This window comes from Theropithecus gelada, chromosome 14 (genome assembly GCF_003255815.1).
Source record: "Theropithecus gelada isolate Dixy chromosome 14, Tgel_1.0, whole genome shotgun sequence".
NCBI lineage: Eukaryota > Metazoa > Chordata > Mammalia > Primates > Cercopithecidae > Theropithecus > Theropithecus gelada.
Window position 1 is genome coordinate 66,154,104 of NC_037682.1, and position 26,663 is coordinate 66,180,766.

The 26,663-nt window shown below is 37.0% G+C and overlaps 1 protein-coding gene across 2 annotated transcripts in view; it reads left to right on the forward strand.

Moving 5' to 3' along the window:
- The window catches only part of PPME1 (protein phosphatase methylesterase 1), an 84,076-nt gene that overhangs the window by 30,208 nt on the left and 27,205 nt on the right, over positions 1–26,663 (forward strand). For both annotated transcript variants that reach the window (XM_025358294.1, XM_025358295.1), the window contains exons 2-5: positions 1,975–2,068; positions 2,602–2,694; positions 23,865–23,922; positions 24,729–24,780. In XM_025358294.1, the coding sequence (XP_025214079.1) occupies positions 1,975–2,068; positions 2,602–2,694; positions 23,865–23,922; positions 24,729–24,780 (297 nt within the window). The remainder of the gene's footprint in view (positions 1–1,974; positions 2,069–2,601; positions 2,695–23,864; positions 23,923–24,728; positions 24,781–26,663) is intronic.

Genomic DNA, 26,663 nt, shown 5'->3' on the forward strand with positions numbered 1-26,663 from the left:
TATGTACTATTACTGTGATGATTTCCTAGGTCCAGATATCAGAATTCATCCATGGATCCTTAGAATCCATTATAACATGTTTGACATGCCATGTTATCATTATAATCAAATTAGTGTAGGATAGGTAGATTTGTGAGTAACTTGTGAGTAAGTAGAATTGTAAGTTCTGCTTTTAGTTTTCCCATAGGATTTCAAGTGCAACCAGAAAAGGAAAAAAAGCAGGTCCAGGCTGAAGTTGCTATTTACTTCACAATGTCATTTTTATTTCAGAAGATAGGATTATCCATCTGCTGAGCAATTATCAAACGCTAGATATATTAGATTCTTTAAAAGTAATTTTATTCAGTCTCTGCAGTCCAAGGCAGAATAATTTGACCAAGTTCATAATGTGTTAGGAACTTGTAGAGAAATGGTAGGAACTATAAGGAATTTGAACTCCTCTTTTATTCCAAATCATGTCCTCTATCGTTGTATTTATAGTGCCTCTCTCTTAACATGGGGAACTGTAAAAATCCTCAGTGCTCAGGCCATAACACAGACCACTTAAATATGTTTCTAGAGGTGAGACCCAAGCATGAGTATAAAGTTCTCCAGGTGATTTCATTGTTAAGATTCAGAAATATTGACCTGGTTCAATGCCTAGAACAGAGTAGACATTCAATAAATGTTTCACTTTTGAAAGAATAGATCCCTTGCTACCTCTCTGCTCTGTTGTTGTTTTTTTCCAGTATTATAGTCAACCAGGAGCTTTTATATTAAGTTTTTAAAAGGAGCTTTGTATCATACTTTGTAGATATTCTCCAATCAGCCCCATAGCATATTCAGGAACATGTCTGGCAGGAGGTAATGTTTTGCTGCTGATAGAATTCTGAATTTCCTCCATTACCAGGAAGAAGAATAGGTTGGAAATTTGGGACAGCTTGGAATTTCTTTCTTGTATTCCATCCAAGGTTGACGACATAAATTGTGAATAGATACTTACTGATTTATTTTGTTTTAGAATAATTTTTCGTTTTTTAATAATACATGATCAAAAATAAAAAGATAGTAAGGAATAGAGATTGAAAATTTTTCCTCTCATTTCCCAATCATACTTCCCTTTCCGAGATACCATAAATGTTATATCAGTATCCTTCCAGAGATGTTGAAAACATACATAAACGCTTAACATATATTTCACAATTTTACCCAAGTGATAGCACGCATATCGTGTTCATCTTGGAGTTATATATATGAATCTTGGAATTATATATTCATATATAAAGATTTTTATTAATATATTCATTTTTACAACTAGTGTTTTTCTATCTACTACAATTTATTTTCATCAGTTCACCTATTGAGGGATATTAGATTTTTTCCAACTTTCCTCTGTTACAAACGATGTTGCATTGAATACTTAACACTTCTGTGTGAGCAGTTCTTCAGATAAATTCCTTTAAGTTCAAGGTATTGATATTGTCAGTTTGCCTTCCATGGAGGTTGTATATTGATTGTTTGGGAATGACAAGGAAGCATGAAAGAGTATGGAGAATTAAATGTGTAAAGGAGTAATAGTGACCAAGACTATTGACTGTTGACTGAGGTAGGAATGATATTAATGATATTAAAGTCAGCAAGGTGAAAAATGAGCAGGTTTTGTGTGTATATGAACACAGAATTTATTTGTGATTAAAATATACTAAAGAATTTTGAAAAATCCTAAAATTTTTACTCTTAAATCTATGTTTAGATTTAAATACATTTAAAAATACTTATTTAAATGCATTTACATTAGTATGTAATACAATACATTAAATACATTCTTATTTAAATACATGTTTAATATGATACTTTGTGATGAATTCTTTATATTTTTAAGAGAAAATACGTTTGCTGTTTTCATTACCGACTTACATTTAGCGTTTATTGACCAAGATTTTATCTCTTTATGCATAATTTTTTCTTGAAATGTCTCTCTCTTTTTTTTTTCAGCCCTGGAAGAAAGCGAGACTTTTCCCCTGTTCCTTGGAGTCAGTATTTTGAGTCCATGGAAGATGTAGAAGTAGAGAATGAAACTGGCAAGGATATATCCTTTGCAAAATGGCTTATTCTTTAGTGAGCTTATGATGTTGTCTAAGTTAAAAGACTTGTGTAGTTTCTAAAATGTTCTTTATTCCTGCTACTTATTTCACCTTATTCCTCACTTGTTCTTTATGGAATATTGCCTGTAAGTCCATGCCAGTATCTTTCTTGGCTGTAATTGTCTAATGCTTGGAGAAGGGATTAAGAATTAAATTCTTGAAACTGATAAACTGTCTTAGGGGCCCAGGGGAAGGTTTTATGAGTCAAGTGAGTTGAACTAGTTTCGTTTCTAGAATCCAGGGGCTATGTCCTTACGAGGGCAAAGGGACTATATATATTTTTTTTTCATTGAACAAAATGGTCATGTGGGCTTCATGCTTCAAACAGAGGGTTGGTGTCTCAGAAATGTCTACTTACATCTCTTACATTTGGCAGTCTGCAGTTTTGCATGTAAGTTTCTAGCAGTATTACTGTGATTAAATAATGAAAAACTTCAGTGAGCAAAAACATAGATGTTTTATCTTTAACTATTCATACACTTTTCGAGTTTACAAGAGTGGTTCAGAGGGTCCAGTCCTGCTCCTTCTGCATGGAGGAGGTCATTCTGCCCTTTCTTGGGCTGTGTTCACGGTAAGTAGGTTGTTGATAGTACAAGTTAATTTTAGCACTTTTGAAGTAATTAAAGTATAGGGACAAATCTTGAAAGTTAACACATTCTATTTGGGAAGCAAGAATTGCTATTCCAGGCATACACACAGACTGGGTAGTATGTTCTTCAGTATGTCTGAAGAACAAAGAGAAGGTTGGAGGTTTTATAAAAAGGAGAAATGTTATATATTGTTCTTTGAGAAAGTTCATTGGCACTAGTAAAGGTCTGGGGAGAAAAAGAAAAGATAGGGAGTGAAGGAAAATGTGAAGGAGAAATTTAAAAATGTTAAAAAAAAAAAGGTTTCGGAAGCTGGCAAGTTCTGTTAGATAAGTAACTGCGATGAGTAAAACTAGTCTTAGGGTCACAGCAGGTTGTTTCAGTAGCTATTAGATAACACTGGTTTCATATTCTAGCAGGCAGTTTCAGCAGCCAGGCTTGCAGAGAATTACTTACATTCTTGCAGCAATGTCATGTGCCCTGAGTGCTTTTTCTCCCTGGCCTCTCAACTCTGTTTTAATGGGATATGACAAGAATAACCCAATTTGTGTAAACTTCCATAGTGCAATCATTGTTTACTTCTGGATGAATTTGACTAGCCTACCTCTTCATTTTATGTAGAGAAGCAGACATTTTATTTAGGTGCTTTAGATAATGTCTATCACTTTGTCTCCCATATAGAGCTTATGTAATACTTTGCACATGGAGGTACCTCAAGAATTTGGAAAATGTTTCTTCCTTTTTGAAATGATTCTTTATATTTTAATGGTGCTTGTTAGCTACAAGGAAGTAAATAATATTTGGCTAATGATACTGTGGTCTAGAGTAGAAGATACGTGTCTGTGTGAATGCTGTCAATTATAGATCTTCCTAATACCCTTGACTGGAGTGGGACAGCCCATGTGCAAGGAGAGATACTGCTAAGTAAGATACTAGCAACATCTGTGTTTAAAATGAAGTTGTCATCTCGTGTATGTGTCAAGCAGATATGCATCCTCTGTTTACCACTAGAGAGTCTGAAGGACAGAAAATGAGAGCAAGTGGGAATGCAGCACTAGACACCTGGAGCCAGACAGCTGTGGAGTTGAGGAAGTCCCTGAACATAGCACCTTGTTCCTGGCAGCGGGGATTACTGGGGTTAAGTTTAACTCTCATCTTGTCTCTTCTTTTAGACTATGAATTCCTTGAAAATAGGGATAACTTCTGTCTTATTCTTTTTTTCCCCAAATGGCTTGAAACAGTTCTTTAAACATAGGCACAGATTCAACCGCTGATTAGCTGATTTGGCCCTTGTCTTGTTTGCTACTTTTTTCTCTTACTGTAGGATAAATTATGTGACTTGTCCATAAGTACCAGGTTCTCTCATGTCTCTGGACCAATACTGTCCACTAGAAATACTGTGCAAACCACATATATCATTTTAAATTTCTTAGTAGACACTTTAATAGATAAAAAGAAACAAATTAATTTTAATGTACATATATTTAACTATTGTATCCACAATATCACTTCAATGTGTGGAAGTAATTATATTGATTACCTAATCAATATAAAAATTATTATTGAGATATTTACATCTATTTTTATACTGTAAATTTGAAAATTTTATACTTACAGCACATCTCAGTTTGGGCTAGCCACATTTCAAATCATAGCTTTAGTCATTTACTTCGCAAATAGATTGCAAAGTTTTTTGGAGGCAAATTCCATGGCTTATTATGCCCAGCACATATTGTACGCTAGAAAAATTTTATGTATGTATTTATTTTTTAAGAGACAGAATCCTGCTCTGTTGCCCAGGCTGGACATGAACTTCTAGGCTTATGAGTAATTTTCTTCCATCTTTCTATTTTCTAGGTGTTCAGTTAAATGTTTATTACTTTCATAATTTAAAGATTGTTTTTTCTTTTATTGGAAACTATTTTCAAGGAAAAAGGTCATATTCACTTCTGGATCTGACAAGTTTGGCAAACTGAAACTTTTCCAGAGAAGAGCAATCAAGATGAGAATACTTTAAACAATAGCATTTAAGGAACAGTTGAAGGAACTGAAAGGGGTTTGCCTGAAGAAAAGAAAGACTTGGGAGACATAATATTTGCTTTCAGTTGTATTTTTGTATGTATTTTTAAGACAGGATCTCAGTTTGTCGCCCAGGATACTGTACAGTGGCACAATCATAGCTCACTACAGCCTCAACCCCTGGGCTCAAGTGATCCTCCCACCTCAGCCTCCCAAGTAGCTAGGACTACAGGTGTGCACCACCATTCCCGGCTAATTTTTAATTTTTTTGTAGAGACAGGGTCTCACTGTGTTTCCCAGGGTGATGTCAAACTCCTGGCCTCAAGCACTCTTCCTCCCTTGGCCTTGCAAAGTGCTGAGAATTACAGGCATGAGCCAACAAGCCTGCCCTTATTTAAGAAAAAAAGCAGCCACATTTTTTAAACATTTACTCTGTGCCAGGTACTATGCTAAGTGCTTAAGTGGATTATCCCATTTAATTTTTCTGTAATACTGTGAGATTAGGCAGATAAGGACTGAAATTTAGAGAAGTTACAGAGCCAGTGACAGCATGAAAACTCATACTTGTTCTGACTCCAGTGTGCATATTTCTTTGAAGACTGCTTTTATGCCGCCTAAGAGGAAAGATTCAGGGCAGAAACTATAGAGACCTATTTTTGACACACATAGGCAGAAATTCTAAAGATTAGGACTATTACAAAGCAACCCAGGTCCTCAGCAGAGGAAAAGCAAGCATCATTTCACTGAAAGGATGTAATTGTGAATGTATTCTTCCAAGTTCCTTCTTGTCCATAATTCTATAAAATCCTTAATCCTGAGTAGAACTCCTTTTCCATCTAAATGTTTTGTGGTTTGGGAGGGGAAATCCCCCAAATCCAGATTCACCAGAAGTTCTATTACCTATCAAGAGAAAGCATTTATACCTTGGCTTTAGTAACAGAAACAAACAACCATAAAGCACTTGAGAAACTTTTATCTATAACCACTTTTGTGGAACTATCAAAGGGATATAACTATTAGAAGAAAATTATGCTGTTTTATAGGATAGTCTTTAAATATCTAGAAGATTAATTTCTGAACCTTTTATTCCTTGTTTATATTCAATAGGTTAGTGATTGTAGTTGCCGCTTCAGTAGTCAAGTTTATCGTATATAGTGGGTAATAATGTATACAAAAAATACAGCAAACATTTTAAAAAACTTTTGTCTCAGACTAGGTTTTGAATGTCAAAGCAGCTTAATCTATCTGAATTTTAGATAGATGGGTATAATACCTCCTAGTTAATAGGGTGGTTGTGAAAATTCAACAAAAGATATAAGGTTCTTGGTGAAGTGCTTGACTCATAAGCACTCAGTTGTTAGATGAGTTTGCAGCAAGATACAAAGGTAATGCAGAGGAAGGAGTGATTAATTTGTGGTAGATGAGGGGTCTACACGGAAAGTTTCATAAGAGAGGACATCTGAAATGGTTTTTAAGACTAAATAGAAGTTGGATTAGCAGGGAAGGCATGCCAAGAAAAGGTAAGCACACAGGCATTGAAGAGTGTAACAGTGAAGTTTGTTTTGGAAATTACAAGTAGCTTGGCTATAGTTTGAGTAGAGTTGAGGTTGTAGTTGTATAATGTATGATGAGGGTGGGGAGCAGGGAAAGAGGTGACTAGAGAGATCACTGGAGCAAAATTATATACCTATATATATACCTTGTATACCTAGCTAGGGAATTGTACCTTTAGTTTCCTTTTACTTCTGGGTAACAGTAGAGGGAGCTATTTTTGTTTGCTTTTGTTTTTGAGACAAGGTCTCACTCTGTCACCCAGGCTGGAGTACAGTGATGCAATCCTGGCTCACTGCAACCTTGACCTCCTGGGCTCAAGTGATCTTCCCGCCTCAGCCTCGTGAGTAGCTGGGACCACGGGTACGCACTGTCACACTCAGCTATTTTTATTTTTTATAGAGAGGGAATCCCACTATATTGCCCAGGTTGGTCTTGAACAACTGGCCTCAAGCAATCCTCCTGCCTCAGCCTCTCAAAGTGCTGGGTTTACAGGCATGAGCTACTGTGTCTGGCCATGGGAGCTATTTTTAAACACATTTCCCCCACCCACATCCGCATTAAGCATATTTTAGGTATATCAAAATTATGGAGGGAGTATAGAAAGCATGTTTTGCTTGACACACATTCACACTGTAAAATTCTGGTAAGTAAAGTATCTTGATACACGTTTACCTGACTGTAATTGAGTACTACTGTTTTAGGCAATAGGAAGCTATTGAAGAGCTTTAGAAAAATCAAAATACTAGTATAGATGATTGATTGGGCAGGAAACCACAGTGGAGGCAGGGAGACTAGTTAGAAGGCTATTCTTATATTACTCAATTCTAAATATTTGACGTCTTATGGAGTATTAATTTCTCTTGAAAAGGAGGAAGTTCATTTACATTTTCCACCATGTAAAAAACCACTTAGGATAATACTGTTTTAAGCTATTTGATTTATTTATGAAGGTATTATTAGTCTAATACCAAAACCAGGCAATGATAATACAGGAAAACTAAGCCAGTCTCACTTATAAAATAGATACAGAAGTGGGGCATAGTGGCACATACCTATAGTCCCAGCTACTTGGGAAGCTCAGGTGGGAGGAGTGCTTGAGCCCAGAAGTTTGAGGTTGTAGTGAGCCAAGATCATGCTACTGCACTCCAGCCTGGGTGACAGAGCAAGACCCCATCTCATTTATACATACATACATACATACTCATTCACTTGCTTATTCACCTAATCCTAAGGAAAATAACAGCAGATTGATAGCATGGTAAAATAATAATACACTGTGACCAGGTAGGTTTTGTTCAAGGAATGCAAGAATGTCTCAGCATTAGAAAATCTTATCAGTATGATTCACCTCTTACCTCACTTGATGCCGCAAAAGGACTTGATAAACTATAACATCCCCTCATATTGAAAACTCTTGGCAACTAGGAATAGATGAAAAACTTCCTAAAGATTATAAAATTGATACAGAAACTAGAAAATTGCATAAATATCATACTTAGTGGTAAAACAGACACATTGACACATTCCTTTTAAACTCAGGGATAAGACATGTGCTGTGGTTTGGATATTTGACCCCTCTAAATCTTAGTCAAAATTTGATCCCTAATGTTGGAGTTGAGGCCTAATGGGAAGTGTTTAGGTCATGGGAGTGGATCCTTCATGAATGGCTTGGTGCCATTCTCATGGTAATGAGTGAGTTCTTACTCTCCTACTTCCGAGAGTTATTTAACAAGATCTGACATCTCCCTCCCTTCTTTCTGCTTCCACTTTTTTGCCACATGACCTTTGCACCTGCCAGCTCCCCTTAGCCTTCCACCATGAGTGGAAGCAGCATGATGCACTCAGCAGCAGGAGCAGATGCTGGGGCCGTACTTTTATACGGCTTGCAGAACTGTGACCCAAATAAACTTCTTTTCCTTATAAATTACTCAGGCTCACATTACATAATGGTAAAGGGATCAATTCAACTGGAAGAGCTAACTATCCTAAATATATATGCGCCCAATACAGGAGCACCCAGATTCATAAAGCAAGTCCTTAGAGACTTACAAAGAGACTTAGACTCCCATACATTAATAATGGGAGACTTCAACACCCCACTGTCAACATTAGACAGATCAACGAGACAGAAAGTTAACAAGGATATCCAGGAATTGAACTCAACTCTGCACCAAGCAGACCTAATAGACATCTACAGAACTCTCCACCCCAAATCAACAGAATATACATTCTTCTCAGCACCACATCGCACTTATTCCAAAATTGACCACACAGTTGAAAGTAAAGCACTCCTCAGCAAATGTAAAAGAACAGAAATTATAACAAACTGTCTCTCAGACCACAGTGCAATCAAACTAGAACTCAGGACTAAGAAAATCAATCAAAACCGCTCAACTACATGGAAACTGAACAGCCTGCTCCTGAATGACTACTGGGTACATAACAAAATGAAGGCAGAAATAAAGATGTTCTTTGAAACCAATGAGAACAAAGATACAACATACCAGAATCTCTGGGACACATTTAAAGCAGTGTGTAGAGGGAAATTTATAGCACTAAATGCCCACAAGAGAAAGCTGGAAAGATCTAAAATTGACACCCTAACATCACAAGTAAAAGAACTAGAGAAGCAAGAGCAAACACATTCAAAAGCTAGCAGAAGGCAAGAAATAACTAAGATCAGAGCAGAACTGAAGGAGACAGAGACACAAAAAACCCTCCAAAAAATCAATGAATCCAGGAGCCGGTTTTTTGAAAAGATCAACAAGCAAGACTAATAAAGAAGAAAAGAGAGAAGAATCAAATAGACGCAATAAAAAATGATAAAGGGGATATCACCACCAACCCCACAGAAATACAAACTACCATCAGAGAATACTATAAACACCTCTGCGCAAATAAACTAGAAAACCTAGAAGAAATGGATAATTACCTGGACGCTTACACTCTCCCAAGACTAAACCAGGAAGAAGTTGAATCCCTGAATAGACCAATAGCAGGCTCTGAAATTGAGGCAATAATTAATAGCCTACCAACCAAAAAAAGTCCAGGACCAGACGGATTCACAGCCGAATTTTACCGGAGGTACAAGGAGGAGCTGGTACCATTCCTTCTGAAACTATTGCAATCAATAGAAAAAGAGGGAATCCTCCCTAACTCATTTTACGAGGCCAACGTCATCTTGATACCAAAGCCTAGCAGAGACACAACAAAAAAAGAGAATTTTAGACTAATATCCCTGATGAACATCGATGCAAAAATCCTCAATAAAATACTGGCAAACCGAATCCAGCAGCACGTCAAAAAGCTTATCCACCATGATTAAGTGGGCTTCATCCCTGGGATGCAAGGCTGGTTCAACATACGCAAACCAATAAACATAATCCAGCATATAAACAGAACCAAAGACAAAAACCACATGATTATCTCAACAGATGCAGAAAAGACCTTTGACAAAATTCAACAGCCCTTCATGCTAAAAACGCTCAATAAATTCGGTATTGATGGAACATATCTCAATAAGAGCTATTTATGACAGACCCATAGCCAATATCATACTGAATGGGCAAAAACTGGAAGCATTCCCTTTGAAAACTGGCACAAGACAGGGATGCCCTCTCTCACCACTCCTATTCAACATAGTGTTGGAAGTTCTGGCTAGGGCAATCAGGCAAGAGAAAGAAATAAAGGGTATTCAGTCAGGAAAAGAAGAAGTCAAATTGTCCCTGTTTGCAGATGGCATGATTGTATATTTAGAAAACCCCGTCGTCTCAGCCCAAAATCTCCTTAAGCTGATAAGCAACTTCAGCAAAGTCTCAGGATACAAAATTAATGTGCAAAAATCACAAGCATTCTTATACACCAGTAACAGACAGAGAGCCAAATCATGAATGAACTTCCATTCACAATTGCTTCAAAGAGAATAAAATACCTAGGAATCCAACTTACAAGGGATGTAAAGGACCTCTTCAAGGAGAACTACACACCACCGCTCAGTGAAATAGAAGAGGACACAAACAAATGGAAGAACATACCATGCTCATGGATAGGAATAATCAATATCATGAAAATGGCCATACTGCCCAAGGTAATTTATAGATTCCATGCCATTCCCATCAAGCTACCAATGACTTTCTTCACAGAATTGGAAAAAACTGCTTTAAAGTTCATATGGAGCCAAAAAAGAGCCCGCATTGCCAAGACAATCCTAAATCAAAAAAAACAAAGCTGGAGGCATCACACTACCTGACTTCAAACTATACTACAAGCCTAGAGTAACCAAAACAGCATGGTACTGGTACCAAAACAGAGATATAGACCAATGGAACAGAACAGAGCCCTCAGAAATAATACCACATGTCTACAGCCATCTGATCTTTGACAAACCTGAGAAAAACAAGAAATGGGGAAAGGATTCCCTATTTAATAAGTGGTGCTGGAAAATTGGCTAGCCATAAGTAGAAAGCTGAAACTAGATCCTTTCCTTACTCCTTATACGAAAATTAATTCAAGATGGATTAGAGACTTAAATGTTAGACCTAAAACCATAAAAACCCTAGAAGAAAACCTAGGTAATACCATTCAGGACAGAGGCATGGGCAAGGACTTCATGTCTAAAACACCAAAAGCAACAGCAACAAAAGCCAAAATTGACAAATGGGATCTAATTAAACTAAAGAGCTTCTGCACAGCAAAAGAAACTACCATCAGAGTGAACAGGCAACCTACAGAATGAGAGAAAATTTTTGCGATCTACTCATCTGACAAAGGACTAATATCCAGAACCTACAAAGAACTCAAACAAATTTACGAGAAAAAAACAACCCCATCAAAAAGGGGGAAAGGATATGAACAGACATTTCTCAAGAGAAGACATACATACAGCCAACAGGCACATGAAAAAATGCTCGTCATCACTTGACATCAGAGAAATGCAAATCAAAACCACAATGAGATACCATCTCACACGAATGGCAATCATTAAAAAGTCAGGAAACAACAGGTGCTGGAGAGGATGTGGAGAAACAGGAACACTTTTACAGTGTTGGTGGGATTGTAAATTGGTTCAACCATTGTGGAAAACAGTATGGCGATTCCTCAAGGATCTAGAACTAGAAATACCATATGACCCAGCCCTCGCATTACTGGGTATATACCCAAAGGATTATAAATCATGCTGCTATAAAGACACATGCAGACGTATGTTTATTGCAGCACTATCACAATAGCAAAGACTTGGAATCAACCCAGATGTCCATCAGTGACAGACTGGATTAAGAAAATGTGGCACATATACACCATGGAATACTATGCAGCCATAAAAAAGGATGAGTTTGTGTCCTTTGTAGGGACATGGATGCAGCTGGAAACCATCATTGTCAGCAAACTATCGCGAGAACAGAAAACCAAACGCCACATGTTCTCACTCATAGGTGGGAATTGATCAATGAGATCACTTGGACTCTGGAAGGGGAACATCACACACCGGGGCCTATTATGGGGATGGGGGAACATCACACACCGGGGCCTATTATGGGGATGGGGGAGGAGGGAGGGATGCCATTGGGTGTTATACCTGATGTAAATGACGAGTTGATGGGTGCTGACGAGTTGATGGGTGCAGCACAGCAACATGGCACAAGTATACATATGTAACAAACCTGCACGTTGTGCACATGTACCCTAGAACTTAAAGTATAATAAAAAATAAATAAATAAAATAAAAAAATAAATTACTCAGGCTCAGATATTTCTTTATAGCAGCATAAATGGACTAAGACAGTAAGGGTGCAATTTTCAGTGTTATATTGGAGTTTCTAGTCAATACAATAAAGACAAGTTTTAAAGATTTGAAAAAAATTGCTAGAACAGTTATTATGTGAAGATATTCTCTCTCTAGAAAATCAAGAATATCAACTGACAAACTACTGGTTAAGCAGTAGTTTACAAAGGTGATGTTTAAAAATCTGTTTTTTCTAAAATTAGCACTTAGCAGATCTGGAAATGTAATAGGAAAAGTGATCCTATTCATAAAAGCAACAAAATATAAAATACTTGGGAATAGACTTTATTTTTTAAATGTAAGACATTTATGAAGAAAATAAAATGTCACAGAAGAATTTAAAGGAAAATCTGAATAGGGAAATAAGTTATGTTCCTGTATGAATCTAGCCAAACTGGCTAAGATCCCAGTGGGATTTTTTCACAAGAGTTAATTAAACAAACTGAAATTTACGCAGAGTAATAAATGCCTAGGAATAACCAAGATAATTTTGAAAAAGAGCAAGAAAAAGAGCAATCTAGTCTTTCAAATATCAAAACATAAGTCTATCAGTTAATAGTCCAGTATTGGCAGAAAGAATAAAGAAATAAGCCCACGTATAAAAAGGAATTTAATACACAATGAAAATGACAATACAAATGGATTAAAGGGCTGAATTTAAAAAACAAATCTTAAGAAAATTCAGATACAACCTTAAGGCAGGCCTTCTTAAACTTAGCCAAAAGAAGTAAAAGCCATAAATAAAAGATTAATTTGACTTTACCAAAACAAAAACTTCTAGACAAAATACCTTAAAGTTAAAACACAAGCTATGTGTTAGATAAAAAATATTTCATATATGTGAATACAAACTATAAGCAAAGGGTTAATATTTTCATTATATTAAAAAGAAGAAAAAACTACAAAGCAGTAAGAAAAAAGATAATCCACAAGAAAAATGGGCAAGAGATAAGTGTTAGTTCACAGAAGAACTATAGATAATGGATAAACTTATAAAAATGGAACTACCTTACTATTAGCAAAATATAAAGTAAAATAAAAGAATAACACTTTTGAGAGGGGCAACAGAGCAAGATGTTGAAATAGAACCCTCCACTTATCATCTTCCCCACAGGAACACCAAATTGAACAAATGTTCACATAAAAAATCACCTTCATAAGAACCAAAAATCAGGTGAATGATTGCAGTACCTAGATCTGTCTTCATATCACTTAAAGAGACACTGAAGAGGATAGAAAAGACAGTCTTGAATTACTGACACCACCCCTTCCCCATCCGCTGGCAGTGGTTGCATGGAATGGAGAGAGAATCTATGTGTTTGGGAGAGGGAGAGCACAGTGATTGTGTGACTTTGCATTGGAACTCAGTGCTGCCCTGTCACAGCAGAAAGCAACACTGGGCAGGGCTCAGTCAGTTTCCACAGATGGAGGATTTAGACCAGCCTTAGCCAGAGGGGAATTACCCATTCCAGTGTTCTGAATTTGAGTTCTGGAAAGCCTTTCCACTCAAGCTAAAGGGTTCTGGGGTCCTAAATAAACTTGAAAAGCAGACTAGGCCACAAGGACTGCAATTCCTGGGCAAGTCCTGGTGCTGTGCTGGTCTTGGAGCCAGTGGACTTGAGCAGCACATAACCTTGTGAGACACCAGGGGCAGCCGGGGCAGTGCTTGCGCCATCCCTCCCCCAACCTCAGGTCTCGGAGCAGCTTGCAGCTCTGGGAGAGACTCCTTCCTTCTGCTTGAAAAGAGGAGAGGAAAGAGTAAAAAGGAGTTTGTTTTGCAACTTGGATACCAGCTCAGCTATAGTAGGATAAGGCACCAGGCAGAGTACCAAGGCCGATTCCAGGCCCTAATTCCCAGACAGCATGACACATACTGAGCTAGAAGGGAACACCCAGTCCTGGCAGGATTCATCACCTGCTGACCAAAGAGCCCCTGGGTCCTGAATAATCAGCAACGGTATTCAGACAGTACTTGCTGTGGTCCTGAGGTAACACTCAGAGATGTGCTGGCTTCAGGTATGACCCAACACATTCCCAGCTGTGGTGGCTGTAAGGAAGGACTCTTTATGATTGAGAAAAGGAGAGGGAAGGGTAAAGAAGATTTCATGTTGCAGTTAGTTACCAGTGGGGTAGATCTCGGACCGCATTTCTGGACCTACCTGGGCCAGAGGGGAGCCCACTGCCCTGAAGAGCCAGTCCCAGGCCTGTCAGCATTCACCATAAGGTGACTGAAGAGCTCTTACGCCATGAATAAACACTGGTGGTAGCCAGGCAGTACTTGACATGGGCCTGGAGTAGTGGTAGCCATAGGGAAAGACTATGCTTGTGGAAAGGGTAGGGAAGAGTAGGAAGGACTTTGTCTTGTGACTTGGATGCCAGCTCAGCTGCAGAATAATAGAGCACCAGGTAGATTCCTAAGGTTTTCAGCTCTAAGCCCTAACTCCTGGATGGCATCTCTGGACTCACCTGGAACCAAGGGGCAACCCACTGACCTGAAGGGAAGGACAGAAGCCTGGCTGGCTTTGCCACCAGCTGATTATGGAGCTCTAGGGCCTTGAGTGAACATACATAGCCAGGCAGTGGTTACTGTAGGCCTTGGGTGAGTCCCAGTGCTGTGATGGCTTCAGGTCTGACCCAGCACAGTACTAGTGCTGGTGGCCACAGGGGTACTTGTGTCACTCCACCTGAGCTCCAGGAAACTCAGCACAGAGAGGGACCCCATTCATTTGGGAGAAAATGAAGGAAGAGAGTAAGAATCTCTGCCTGGTAATCCAGAGAATTCTTCCAGATCTTATCCAACACCATCAAAATAATACCTCTGTGAGTCTGCAAGAGCTAGGGGTTTGGGGTGCCCCTAATGCAGATGTGGCTTCAGTGACCAAAAACTTAGATCACAATGCCCAAGTTTCTTTGAATACCTGGAAAGCTTTCGCAGGAAGAATGGGTACAAACATACAATAAATACCTAACTCTTCAATGCCCAATCACTGATCAACATTTACAAACATCAAGACTGTCTAGGAAAATATTACTTCACCACATGAACTAAGGCACCAGGGACCAATCCCAGAGAGACAGAGATATGTGACCTTTCAGACAGAATTCAAAATAGCTATTTTGAGGAAACTCAACAAAATTCGAGATAACAGAAAAGAAATTCAGAAAATTTATCAGGTAAATTTAACAAAGCAATTGAAATAATTAAAAAGAACAGAAATTCTGGAGTTGAAAAATGCAGTTGATGTAACAAAGAATGTGTCAGAGTCTCAACATAGTTGATGAGGCAGAAGTAAGAATTAGTGAGCTTGAAGACAGGTTATTTGAAAATACACAAAGGAGACAAAATAAAAAGAATAAAATAAAAATGCAGCACACCGACAATAGAAAATAGCCTCAAAAGGGCAAATTTAAGAGTTACTGGTCTTAAAGAGGAGGTAGAGAGAGAGATTGGCATAGAAAATTTATTCAGAGAGTTAATAACAGAACTTCCCAAACTAGAGAAACATATCAGTATTCAAATACCAGAAGGTTATACAACACGAAGCAGATTTAACCCAAATAAGACTCTCAAGGCATTTAATAATCAAACTCCCAAAGGTCAAAGATAGAGAAAGAATTCTAAAAGCAGGAAGAGAAAAGAAACAAATAATATACAATGGAGCTCCAGTGCATCTGGAAGCAGACTTCTCAGTGAAAACCTTACAGGCCAGGAGAGAGTGGCATAACATATTTAAAATCCTGGGGAAAAAACAAAAACAAAAACAAAAAACTTTCACACTAAAATAGCGTATCCAGTCAAAATATCCTTCAAACATGAAAAGACTTTTCCAGACACACAAAAGCTGGAGGATTTCATCAACACCAGACTTACAAGAAATGCTAAAGGTAGTTCTTTTATCTGAAAGAAAAGGACTTTAATCTGAAACAAAAGGACATTAATGAACACTAAGAAATCATCTGAAGGTGCAAAACTCATTGATAAGTACACAGAATAACATTGTAATTGTTGTGTATAAACTACCCATATCTTGAGTAGAAAGACTAAAAGAGGAACCAATCAAAAATATTAACTATGACAACTTTTCAAGACATAAACGGCACAATAATATATAAATAGAAACAATAGCTAAAAACAGGTTGGGCATGGTGGCTTACACCTGTAATCACAGCACTTTGGGTGGCCAAGGTGGACAGATTGCTTGAGTCCAGGAATTTGAGACCAGCCTGGACAACACAGTGAGACTGCATCTCTACAAAAAAAAGCAAAAAATTGACCAAGTGTAGTGGTGTGTGCCTGTAGACCCAGCTACTTGGGAGGCTGAGGTGGGAGGATTGCTTGAGCTGGGAGGCAGTGGTTGTAATGAGCTGAGATCATACTACTGCACTCCAGCCTAGGCAGCAGTGTGAGACCCTGTCTTAAAAAAGAAAAAAGAAAAGAAGTAGAGATAACAAACATTGAAAAGTGGAGTGCTGAAGTTAAAATGTAGAGTTTGTATTGGTTTTCTCTATGCTTGTTTGTTAGTTTGTTTATGAAATCAGTTTTAAATTGTCACCACTTTACAGTAATGGGTTATGATACTATTTGCAAGCAAACTCAAGCCAAAAACATACAACAGATACACAAAAAATAAAAAAGCAAGATATTTAAACATACCACCAGAGAAAAACACCTGCAGTAAAGGAAGACAGGAAAGAAGGCAGAGAAGACCACAAAACAACCAGAAAACAAAGCCACAGGAATAAGTCCTTATTAATAATAATGTTGAATGTAAATGGACGAAACTCTCCAATCAAAAGACATGGAGTGGTTGAATGGATACAAAAACAAGGCCCACTGACCTTTTGCCTACTAGAAGCACTCTTTATCTGTAAAGACACATATAAACTGAAAATAAAGTGAGGGACAAAGATATTCCATGCTGATGCAAACTAAAAAAGAGCGGGAGTAGCTATATGTATATCAGACAAAATAGATTTCAAGACAAAAACTATAAAAAGAGGCAAAGGTCATTATATAATGATAAGGGGGTCAATTCAGCAAGAGGATATAAGTTCTACATATATATGCACCCAACACTGGAACACCCAAATAGGTAAAGCAAATATTAGAGCTAAAGAAGGAGAGATGGACCTCAATACAATAAGAGCTGGAGACTTCAATACCCCACTTTCAGCACTGGATAATCGAGATAGAAGATCAACTAAAAAAATTTACCTAATCTGCACTATATGTCAAATGGACCTAATAGTTACCTACAGAACACTTCATCCATCAGCTGCAGAATACACATTCTTCTCCTCAACACATGGATCATTCTCAAGGATGGACCATGTTAGGCCATAAAACAAGTCTTGGATAACATTCAAAAAATTGAAATTATATCAAGTATATTTTCTGACCACAATGGAATAAAACTAGTAATCAATAAGAGGAGGAATTTTAGATACTATACAAGCACATGGAAAATAAACAGTATGCTCCTAAATGACCAGTTCGTCAATGAAATTAAGATGGAAATTTTAAAATTTCTTGCAACAAATGATAATGGAAACACAACATACCAAAGCCTGTGAGATACAGTGAAAGCCATACTAAGAGGAAAGTGTATAAGCTATAAGAGCCTACATCAAGAATGTAGAAAACCCTCAAATAACCAATCCAACGATGCATCCTAAAGAATTAGAAGAGCAAGAGCAAACCAAACCCAAAATTAGCAGGAGACAAGAAATAATAAAGATCAGAGCAGAAATAAATGAAATCAAAACAAAAAAGTAAAAAAGATCAACAAAATAAAAAGTTGTTTTTTGAAAACATAAAATTGACAAACCTTTAGCTAGACTGAAAAAAAAGAAAGAAGACTCAAATAAATAAAATCAGATGAAAAAGGAGACCTTACACCTGATACCACAGAAATTCAAAGGATTACTAGAGGATACTATGAGCAACTATATGCCAATAAGTTGGAAAATCTAGAAGAAATGGATAAATTTCTAGACAGATACATCCTATGAAGGTTGAACCATGAAGAAATCCAAAACCTGAACAGACAAATAACAAATAATGAAATCCAAGCTGTAATAAAAATCTCCTAGTAAAGAAAAAATGGGACCTGATGGCCTCACTGCTGAATTTTACCAAACATTTAAAAAAGAAATAACACTAGTCCTACTCAAACTATTCTGAAAAATGGAGGAGGGAATACTTCCAGACTCCTTCTACAAGGCTAGTTACCCTAATACCAAAACCAGACAGACAAAAACAAAAACTACAGGCCAATATCCCTGCTGAACATTGATGCAGAAATCATCAGCAAAATACTAGCAAACCAAATTCAACAACACATTACAAAGATTATTCAGGCTGGGCACAGTGGTTCGTGTCTGTAATCCCAGCACTTTGGGAGGCTGAGGCAGGTGGATCACTTGAGGTCAGGAGTTCAAGATCAGCCTGGCCAACATGGTGAAACCCTGTCTCTTCTAAAAATACAAAAATTAGCCAGGCATGGTGGTGCACACTTCTAATTCCAGCTACTCAAGAGGCAGAGGTGGGAGGATTGCTTGAACTTGGGAAATGGAGGTTGCAGGAAGCCAGGATCATGCCACTGCCCTCTATCCTGGGTGACAGAGCAAGGCTCCTTCTCAAAAAAAAAAAAAGGAAAAGATTATTCGTTATGATCAAGTGGGATTTATCGTGGGATGCGAGGATGGTTCAGCATATGCAAATCAATCAATGTGATACATCATATCAACAGAATGAAGGACAAAAACCATATGAACATTTCAATTGATGCTGGAAAAGCATTTGATAAAATTCAACATCCTTTCGTGATTTAAAAAAACAAAAAACAAAAAACTTAAACTGGGTATAGAAGGAATATAACACAATAAAAGCCATATACGATAGACCTGCAGCTTGTATCATACTAAAAGGATGATAAATGAAAAGTTGAAAGCTTTCTTCTGAGATCTGGAAAATGGCAAGGATACTCACTTTCATCACTGTTATTCAGCATAGTACTGGAAGTCTTAACTAGAGCAATCAAACAAGAGAAAGAAAGAAGGGGCATCCAAATTGGAAAGGAAAAAGTAAATTATCCTATTTTTCAGATGATATGAACTTATATTTAGAAAATCCTAAAGACTCCACCAAAAAACTGTTAGAACTGATCAATTTAATAAAGTTACAGGATAAAAAATTGATGTACAAAAATTAGTAGTGTTTTTATATGCCAACAGCGAACAATCTGAAAAATCAAGAAAGTAACCCTATTTACAGTAGGTACAAATAAAATACCTAGGAATTAACCAAAGAAATGAAATACAATGAAATATATAAAACACTGATGAAAGAAATTAAAGAGGACACAAAAAAGGGTAAGATATTCCATGTTCATGGATTGGAAGAATCAACATTGTTAAAATGTCCATAACACCCAAAACAATCTACAGATGCAGCACAATCCCTATCAAAAATACCAATGATATTCTTCACAAAAATGAAACAATTCTGAAACTTACATAGAACTACAAAAGACCCAGAATAGCCAAAGCTATCCTGATAGAAAAGAACAAAACTGGAGAAATAACATTACCTGACTTCAGATTATACCACAGAGTTATAACAACCAAAACAGCATGGTACTGCCATAAAAACAGATGCATAGACCGATGGAACAGAATCGAGAACCCAGAAACAAATCCATACATCTACAGTGAACTCATTTTCAACAGAGGTGCTAAGAACATACGTTGGGGCAAGGACAGTTTCTTTAATAAATGGTGCTGGGAAAACTGGATATCCATATACAGAAGAATGAAACGAAACCCCTATCTCTTGCCATATACAAAAATCAACTAAAAATGAGTTAAATACTCAAATTTAAGACCTCAAACTATGAAAGTACTAAAACAAAACATTGAGAAAACTCTCCAGGACATTGGACTGTGGAAAGATTTTTTGAGTAATAACCAACAAGCACAGGTAGCTAAAGCAAAAATGGACAGATGGGATCATGTCAAGTTAAAAGGCTTCTGCACAGCAAAGGAAACAACAAAGTGAAGAAACAACCCACAGAATGGGAGAAAATATTTGCAAACTATCCATTTGACAAGGGATTAATAACCAGAATATATAAGGAGCTCAACAACTCTATAGGAAAAAATCCAATTTTAAAATGGGCAAAAGATCTGAATAGACATTTCTCAAAGGAATATATTCATATGGCAGACAAGCATATGAAAAGGTGCTCAACATCACTGATCACCAGAGAAATGCAAATGAAAACTATAATGAGGTATCATCTCACCCCAGTTAAAATGGCTTTTACGCAAAAGACAGGCAATAACAAATGCTGGTGAGGATGTGGAGAAAAGGAAACCCTCATACACTGTTGGTGAGAATGTAAATTAGTAAAGCCACTATGGACAACAGTTTGTAGATTCAAAAAAAAAAAAAAAAAAACCCTAAAAATAGAACTACCATATAATGCAGCAATCCCACTACTGCATATATAGCCAAAGGAAGGGAAATCAGTACATTGAAGATATACTACACTCCCGTGTTTATTACAGCACTGTTCACGATAGCCAAGATTTGGAAGCAACCAGTGTCTATCAGTAGATGAATGGATAAAGAAAATATGGTACATATACACAAAGGAGTACTATTTGGCCATAAAAAAGAATGAGATCCCTGTCATTTGCAACAACATGGATGGAACTGGAGGTCATTATGGTAAGTGAAATATGCCAGGCACAGAAAAAATTCGCATGTTCTCGCTTATTTATGGGAGCTAAAAATGGAAACAATTGAACTCATGGAGATGGAGAGTAGAAGGATGGTTGCCAGAGGCTGGGAATAATGGATGAGGAGAGGGAGGTGGGAGGTGGAGGACAATTGGGGATGGTTAATGAGTACAAAAATATTTAAATAGAATGAATAAGATCTTGTATTTGATGGCACAACAGGGTGACTACAGTCAACAGTAGTTTACTGTGTATTTTAAAATAGCTAAAAGGATATAATTAGATTGTTTTGAACACAAAGAAAGGATAAATGTTTAAAGTGATGGCTGCCTCATTTGCCTGATGTGATGGTTGTACATTGTTTGCCTGTATCAGAATATCTAATGTACCCCACAAATATATACCCTTACTATGTACCCGCAAAATTTTTTTAAAAACAATACCACTTTTCACTTATCAAATTGGCCAAAATTAAGTTTGAGGATATCATGTATTTGTGGGGATACCTATTTCTCCATACTTTCACCAATACTTGATAAACCTCTAAGAACCTGTTTTGTCAGCCAAAAAAACTGTACTAGTATTTTCCCAGCCGACTTCTTAAGAAGATAATATGAGATTATCTGAGATAATCTGGTGGGAGTACGAAGTGATACAGAAGCATGCTATTACTACCCACATCTTCCAGTCTTGTCTCTTGTTCTTTAGTCTAGGGTTAGGATAGTAGGCCTTCATTTTGGGTATACATTAGAATCACCTGGAGAAGTCTAAAATGTATAAATAACTTTGGCCCCTAACCCAGTTCACTTGAATCAGAATTTCTGGTGGGTTTGTACCTGGGTGGTAGTATTTAGGTGATTCTGTTATGTAGCCAGGGTTGAAAACCACCTGGAACCAGGCAGCTTGGATTTGAAAATTGTCTCTGTCACTTATTAGTTATTTAGCCTTGGGCAAGTTATGTAATCTCTCTGTAAAATGCCCTCATCTGTAAAATGCTGAAAATTATGTCTAAGTAGTAAAGAGTTGTGAGGAGAAAGTTAGGTAATTCATTTGAAGCATTTAGATTGCTGACTGGCACATAGATTTAGTAGACATTAGCTGCTACTGCTATTGTTGCAGTTACTGCTAAACACCATAATATTCTAGTGAGAAAATGGTTGGTTAAGTCTAGTTCTTAAATAGCTGCTTTCCACTCATCCATTTCAGAAGTAGCAAAGTTGTACTATTTGTGGCAAGATCTGGAGTAGCTACCATAGATCTGCTCTGACACTTTTTTATTATCTTTAAAGCACGTGTTAGTCTGTGAATTTACTTTGCTCGTTTATTTTTTTCTAGTCTTCCTCCACCATAGTAGAATGTAGATACCATGAGAGCAGAAGTATTGCCAGTATTTTTCCCTCCTGTAACTCCATTACTCCATTGGTGCCAGATTTTTATTAGAAAGATTTGTTAAATAAATAAATGAAAATTTTGTTTTTAATATTTGTAGGGATTTTCTGACAGGCACCTATGATTGTAAATCATTGCTTTCAAGTTAAAGCGTAGAATTTCAAATATATATTTTGTTTATGTTTTATAAACCTGGTTCTATTATCTACAGAAATCAAGCAAATTAATACTATCTTTGCCACTTAATTTTATTTTATTTTATTTTATTTATTTTTTTTATTTTTTATTTTTTTTTTTTTTGAGACGGAGTCTCGCTCTGTCGCCCAGGCTGGAGTGCAGTGGCCGGATCTCAGCTCACGGCAAGCTCCGCCTCCCGGGTTCACGCCATTCTCCTGCCTCAGCCTCCCGAGTAGCCGGGACCACAGGCGCCCGCCACCTCGCCCGGCTAATTTTTTGTATTTTTTAGTAGAGACGGGGTTTCACCGTGTTAGCCAGCATGGTCTCGATCTCCTGACCTCGTGATCCGCCCGCCTCGGCCTCCCAAAGTGCTGGGATTACAGGCTTGAGCCACCGCGCCCGGCCTGCCACTTAATTTTATTTCTAACATATGGATTTGTTTTTGTCATTGAAGGCTTTACTGTCACTAAATAACTCCTGTAAATTAGCAAATAGCTTTCAGGAACAAACAGCAAAGTATAGTAGAATTTCATTCCATTGTTGTCTTTAAACGGTATTCGTTAGAGTAATAGGAATAGAATCAGACTTGATTTTCTATGGGATTTTTAAAACATGACTTAATCTGACTTGTTTTGTGATTTACTTTTACTTTTATATTGGTAACTTACTTTGGGTCTAGTTCTGTTTTTACTTTTTATTTGTTATGTGACCCTGGGCAAATAATTTTCTTTCTCTTGGCCTCAGTTTTCTCATTCATAAAATGTGATGGTTAGACTAGACAGTTCTCTTATTTTATTTTTAAAAGTTAAAATTTGTTGACATTTGGTAGCCCTAATTGTGATATATTATTGTCAAAGAATCCAATTTAGTTGAGGAAGAAGATCCCCAATTATTTCAGATTTCTTTCAACCTCTAAAATTGTACCTCCCCCATGATATTATGATTTCTTTTTCAATACATTTTTAACAGGAACACAAACTTGTATGTTCTACGGTATCTGTCTTAAGTGAATCTTAAGAAGACTCTTCCGTGACTTCTACTTTCAGCAAATTTCATGATTTGAATGTCATGTTTCTGTGATGTCCTGAGCCAAGATATAAACTGACTCACCATCCTTATTTAAGGGATTCTCTCTCCAGAGTAAGGAAAAGATATCCAAAGAATATAGATGAAAACCAGAGCTCAGAGGGTCATTGTCTAAAGGCTCTTAACTGTGTGTGTCAAGAAAGGATAGGAAGAATTAAGATTGAAAGAGGGATTTAAGTAGAGAAAGCCATATTTTGAAGTTGGGACAGAGCCACAATATATGCCAAAACTAGTAGAAAATCATCATTCTTTCATTTTGCTTAAAAGTAGAAAGTCTTTTGATTCTCTTGGGTCCTTTGAATTCTGATGGTAGTTCATTTTACAAAGTTATCATTGGGAATTGGGCAAAATTTGTTATCCTAGATGTGTCTTAACTACTTTTCCTTTTCCTTTTTCTCCTAGGCAGCGATTATTAGTAGAGTTCAGTGTAGGATTGTGGCTTTGGATCTGCGAAGTCATGGTGAGTAAAGTTCTTAATTAGCCATTTACTGGATTATAGTCATCAAGCCCCTTTGAATAGTCGTAACTATTAGAAATTTCAACATGGCCATAAAATTACCTTGTCTATTCCATTTGGGCTTTTTTTTTCTTTTCTTTTCTTTTTTTTTTTTTTTTTGGAGATGGAGCCTCATTCTGTCACCCAGGCTGGAGTGCAGTGACACCATCTCAACTCACTGCAACCTCTGCCTCCTGGGTTCAGGCAATTCTCCTGCTTCAGTCTCCCTAGTAGCTGGGATTACAGGTGTGCGCCACCATGCCCAGCTAATTTTTGTATTTTTAGTAGCGACGGGATTTCACATGTTGGCCAGGCTGGTATCGAACTCTTGACCTCAAGTGATTCATTCACCTCTGCCTCCCAGAGTGCTAGCATAGCAGGTGTGAGCCACTGTGCCCAGCTCGATTTGGGCATTTTGAAGGAAGTCGTAGCTTCTAGTCTTTACAAATGTATGTGTATGTATATATATTAAAGTTTTATTTATAGTATTTATTTTTGTATTTTATATGTGTTAAGCTAAGAAAATGTCCTTTAAAGTAACCAGATTCTTATGCTGATGTATAAGGAATGTGGATAAATCTTTGCTAGGCTACTGTAATTATCCTTCTTAGGATAACTGTAAAGATTTGTCTGTAGAAAATCCTTGCTAAACTCATTGTGTAAAATTATAAAGTCCTTAATCCATTGTCCAAAGATGGTATTTTTAAAAGAGAATTCTTCTGCTTTTATAATTCCTGTCTGTGGGAATTTTAAAACTATTTTCATTTTAGGTGAAACAAAAGTCAAGAATCCTGAAGATCTGTCTGCAGAAACAATGGCAAAGTAAGTAACCAGATATTTCTTACACATTGCCTGTCTCCCATCACTATTATAAATAGTACTATAACTTTATCACTTTCCTGATGAGATTGTTGGAGAATAATTACCACAAGGAACATTTTACTTCTGTTCTCTCTCCTCTACTTTTGGTTTCTCCTTACTATTTAATCTTGAAAGAAACCTGCATCTTTCTTGGTATGTCCAATGCAATGATCATCATATAAAGCACATGAAAATTCTTCAAGGCACAGTTTAGTTTGTGAAGGCTTTTGAAAGTTTTCTTCTGTTGATGGAATTGCATTGAATCTGGATACCTATTATGGACTTATGCTTGGAAAAGTAGTTGTATGCAAGAGGCCTTGAGAGTTTCTCCTTCAGGTATCCTGTGCATATTCTTCGTCTTATGTCATAGAAAGATGAGAACATAATATTAAAAAAATGACAGTTATACCCTGGGCCTAAAGTAAAAAATGAATGTAGCATATACAGTGACTCTCAAAAGTGCTCACTCATCAGAATCACTTGAGAAGTTACGAGACATACAGATGACTTGACCCTACCCCAGACCTACTTCTAGCCGTGGGGTCTGGACATTTATATTTTGATAAAGCTCTATATAGGAATCTGATGGAACCAGTTCAATGACTGTTGTTTGGGAATCACTGACCTATAGCATAAATAGGATTCTTCTAGCCATTCTGCTTTAATACATACTCTCTCAGGTATTTGGTCACTTTGGCCAAAAATATCTTGCCCTCTTTTACTTTAGCAGCTTTAATTTAAGAATAAACTTTTTCCTTCAGAGCCCAAACTGATGTAGCAATAATTTTAATACTATTATTTTTTTACTGTCTACCTGGAGATAGTTGTTTTATTATTATAGTAGGTGTTATTTGTGTACTTTTTATCAGCCAGCTTTCATTAAAGTATAAACTAAGCATTTATTAATAATCATTAACTTATTTTGTGTAATCATTTATTGAAATTAATCCTCATTATTAACTCTGTAATACAGACATATCCTTTTACAGATGAGGAAACTGGCTCATATAGGTTGAATACTGTATGAAATCACACAGTCAGTAGATTGAATTTAAGGTCATTCAACTATAGTCCTTGTTAGAGAGAGAGAGAAAGAAATAATGTGTATAGTATGAGTATCATTCCACTCAATGAACATATGCCTTAAAAACTATGAAAAGAGAGGTAAGAATCTGTTCCCCCAATTATTCCTACTGCCTTTGTTAATATGAGAGCAATATATCCTTAAACAGTCAAGCCTGTTAGTGATACCTCTAGGAAGATTTGTGAATGATTTTTAAGGAAGTAAAGGGTTTCTTGACTTTTAACAAAAAAGTGAAATACATCATCTGAGTGTCCAGGCAGTCAGACAAATTGATGATGATGCCTTGGTTAACATTCTAGAGGAAATTGAAGAATTAATTGAGAACCTTAAGGAAACATGGACTAAATAATAATGTTTCAGTCTAGGGCTCATCAGGAGAGAGAAACAACATAGTAAATTGTATAAGTAAAGTTGAATATAAATAATTATTCACAATAACAGGGGATTGGAATGAGAGATTGGTAGTAAGAAGTAAAGAAAACTCTTAATAATATAGGAAAGCAGATATAAGGAACAACCACTCCTCCCTTGGGCTGAGGGAGTACACCCAGGGTTGAGATCCAGACCTTGTTGGAGAATGCATAACCATGGCTTACCGAAGGTCAGAACTTGCTGAAAATCTGTCCTTTGGAACCTGACAGAATTCTGCCCTCTAAGGTACAGGGAAAGCTATTCTTGGGGAGGTATCTCACCAGAGGCACTTGTCTACAAAAACACTGGGTGGGGGAGGGCTAGAGTACCGGAGAAGCCATTTGTGCAG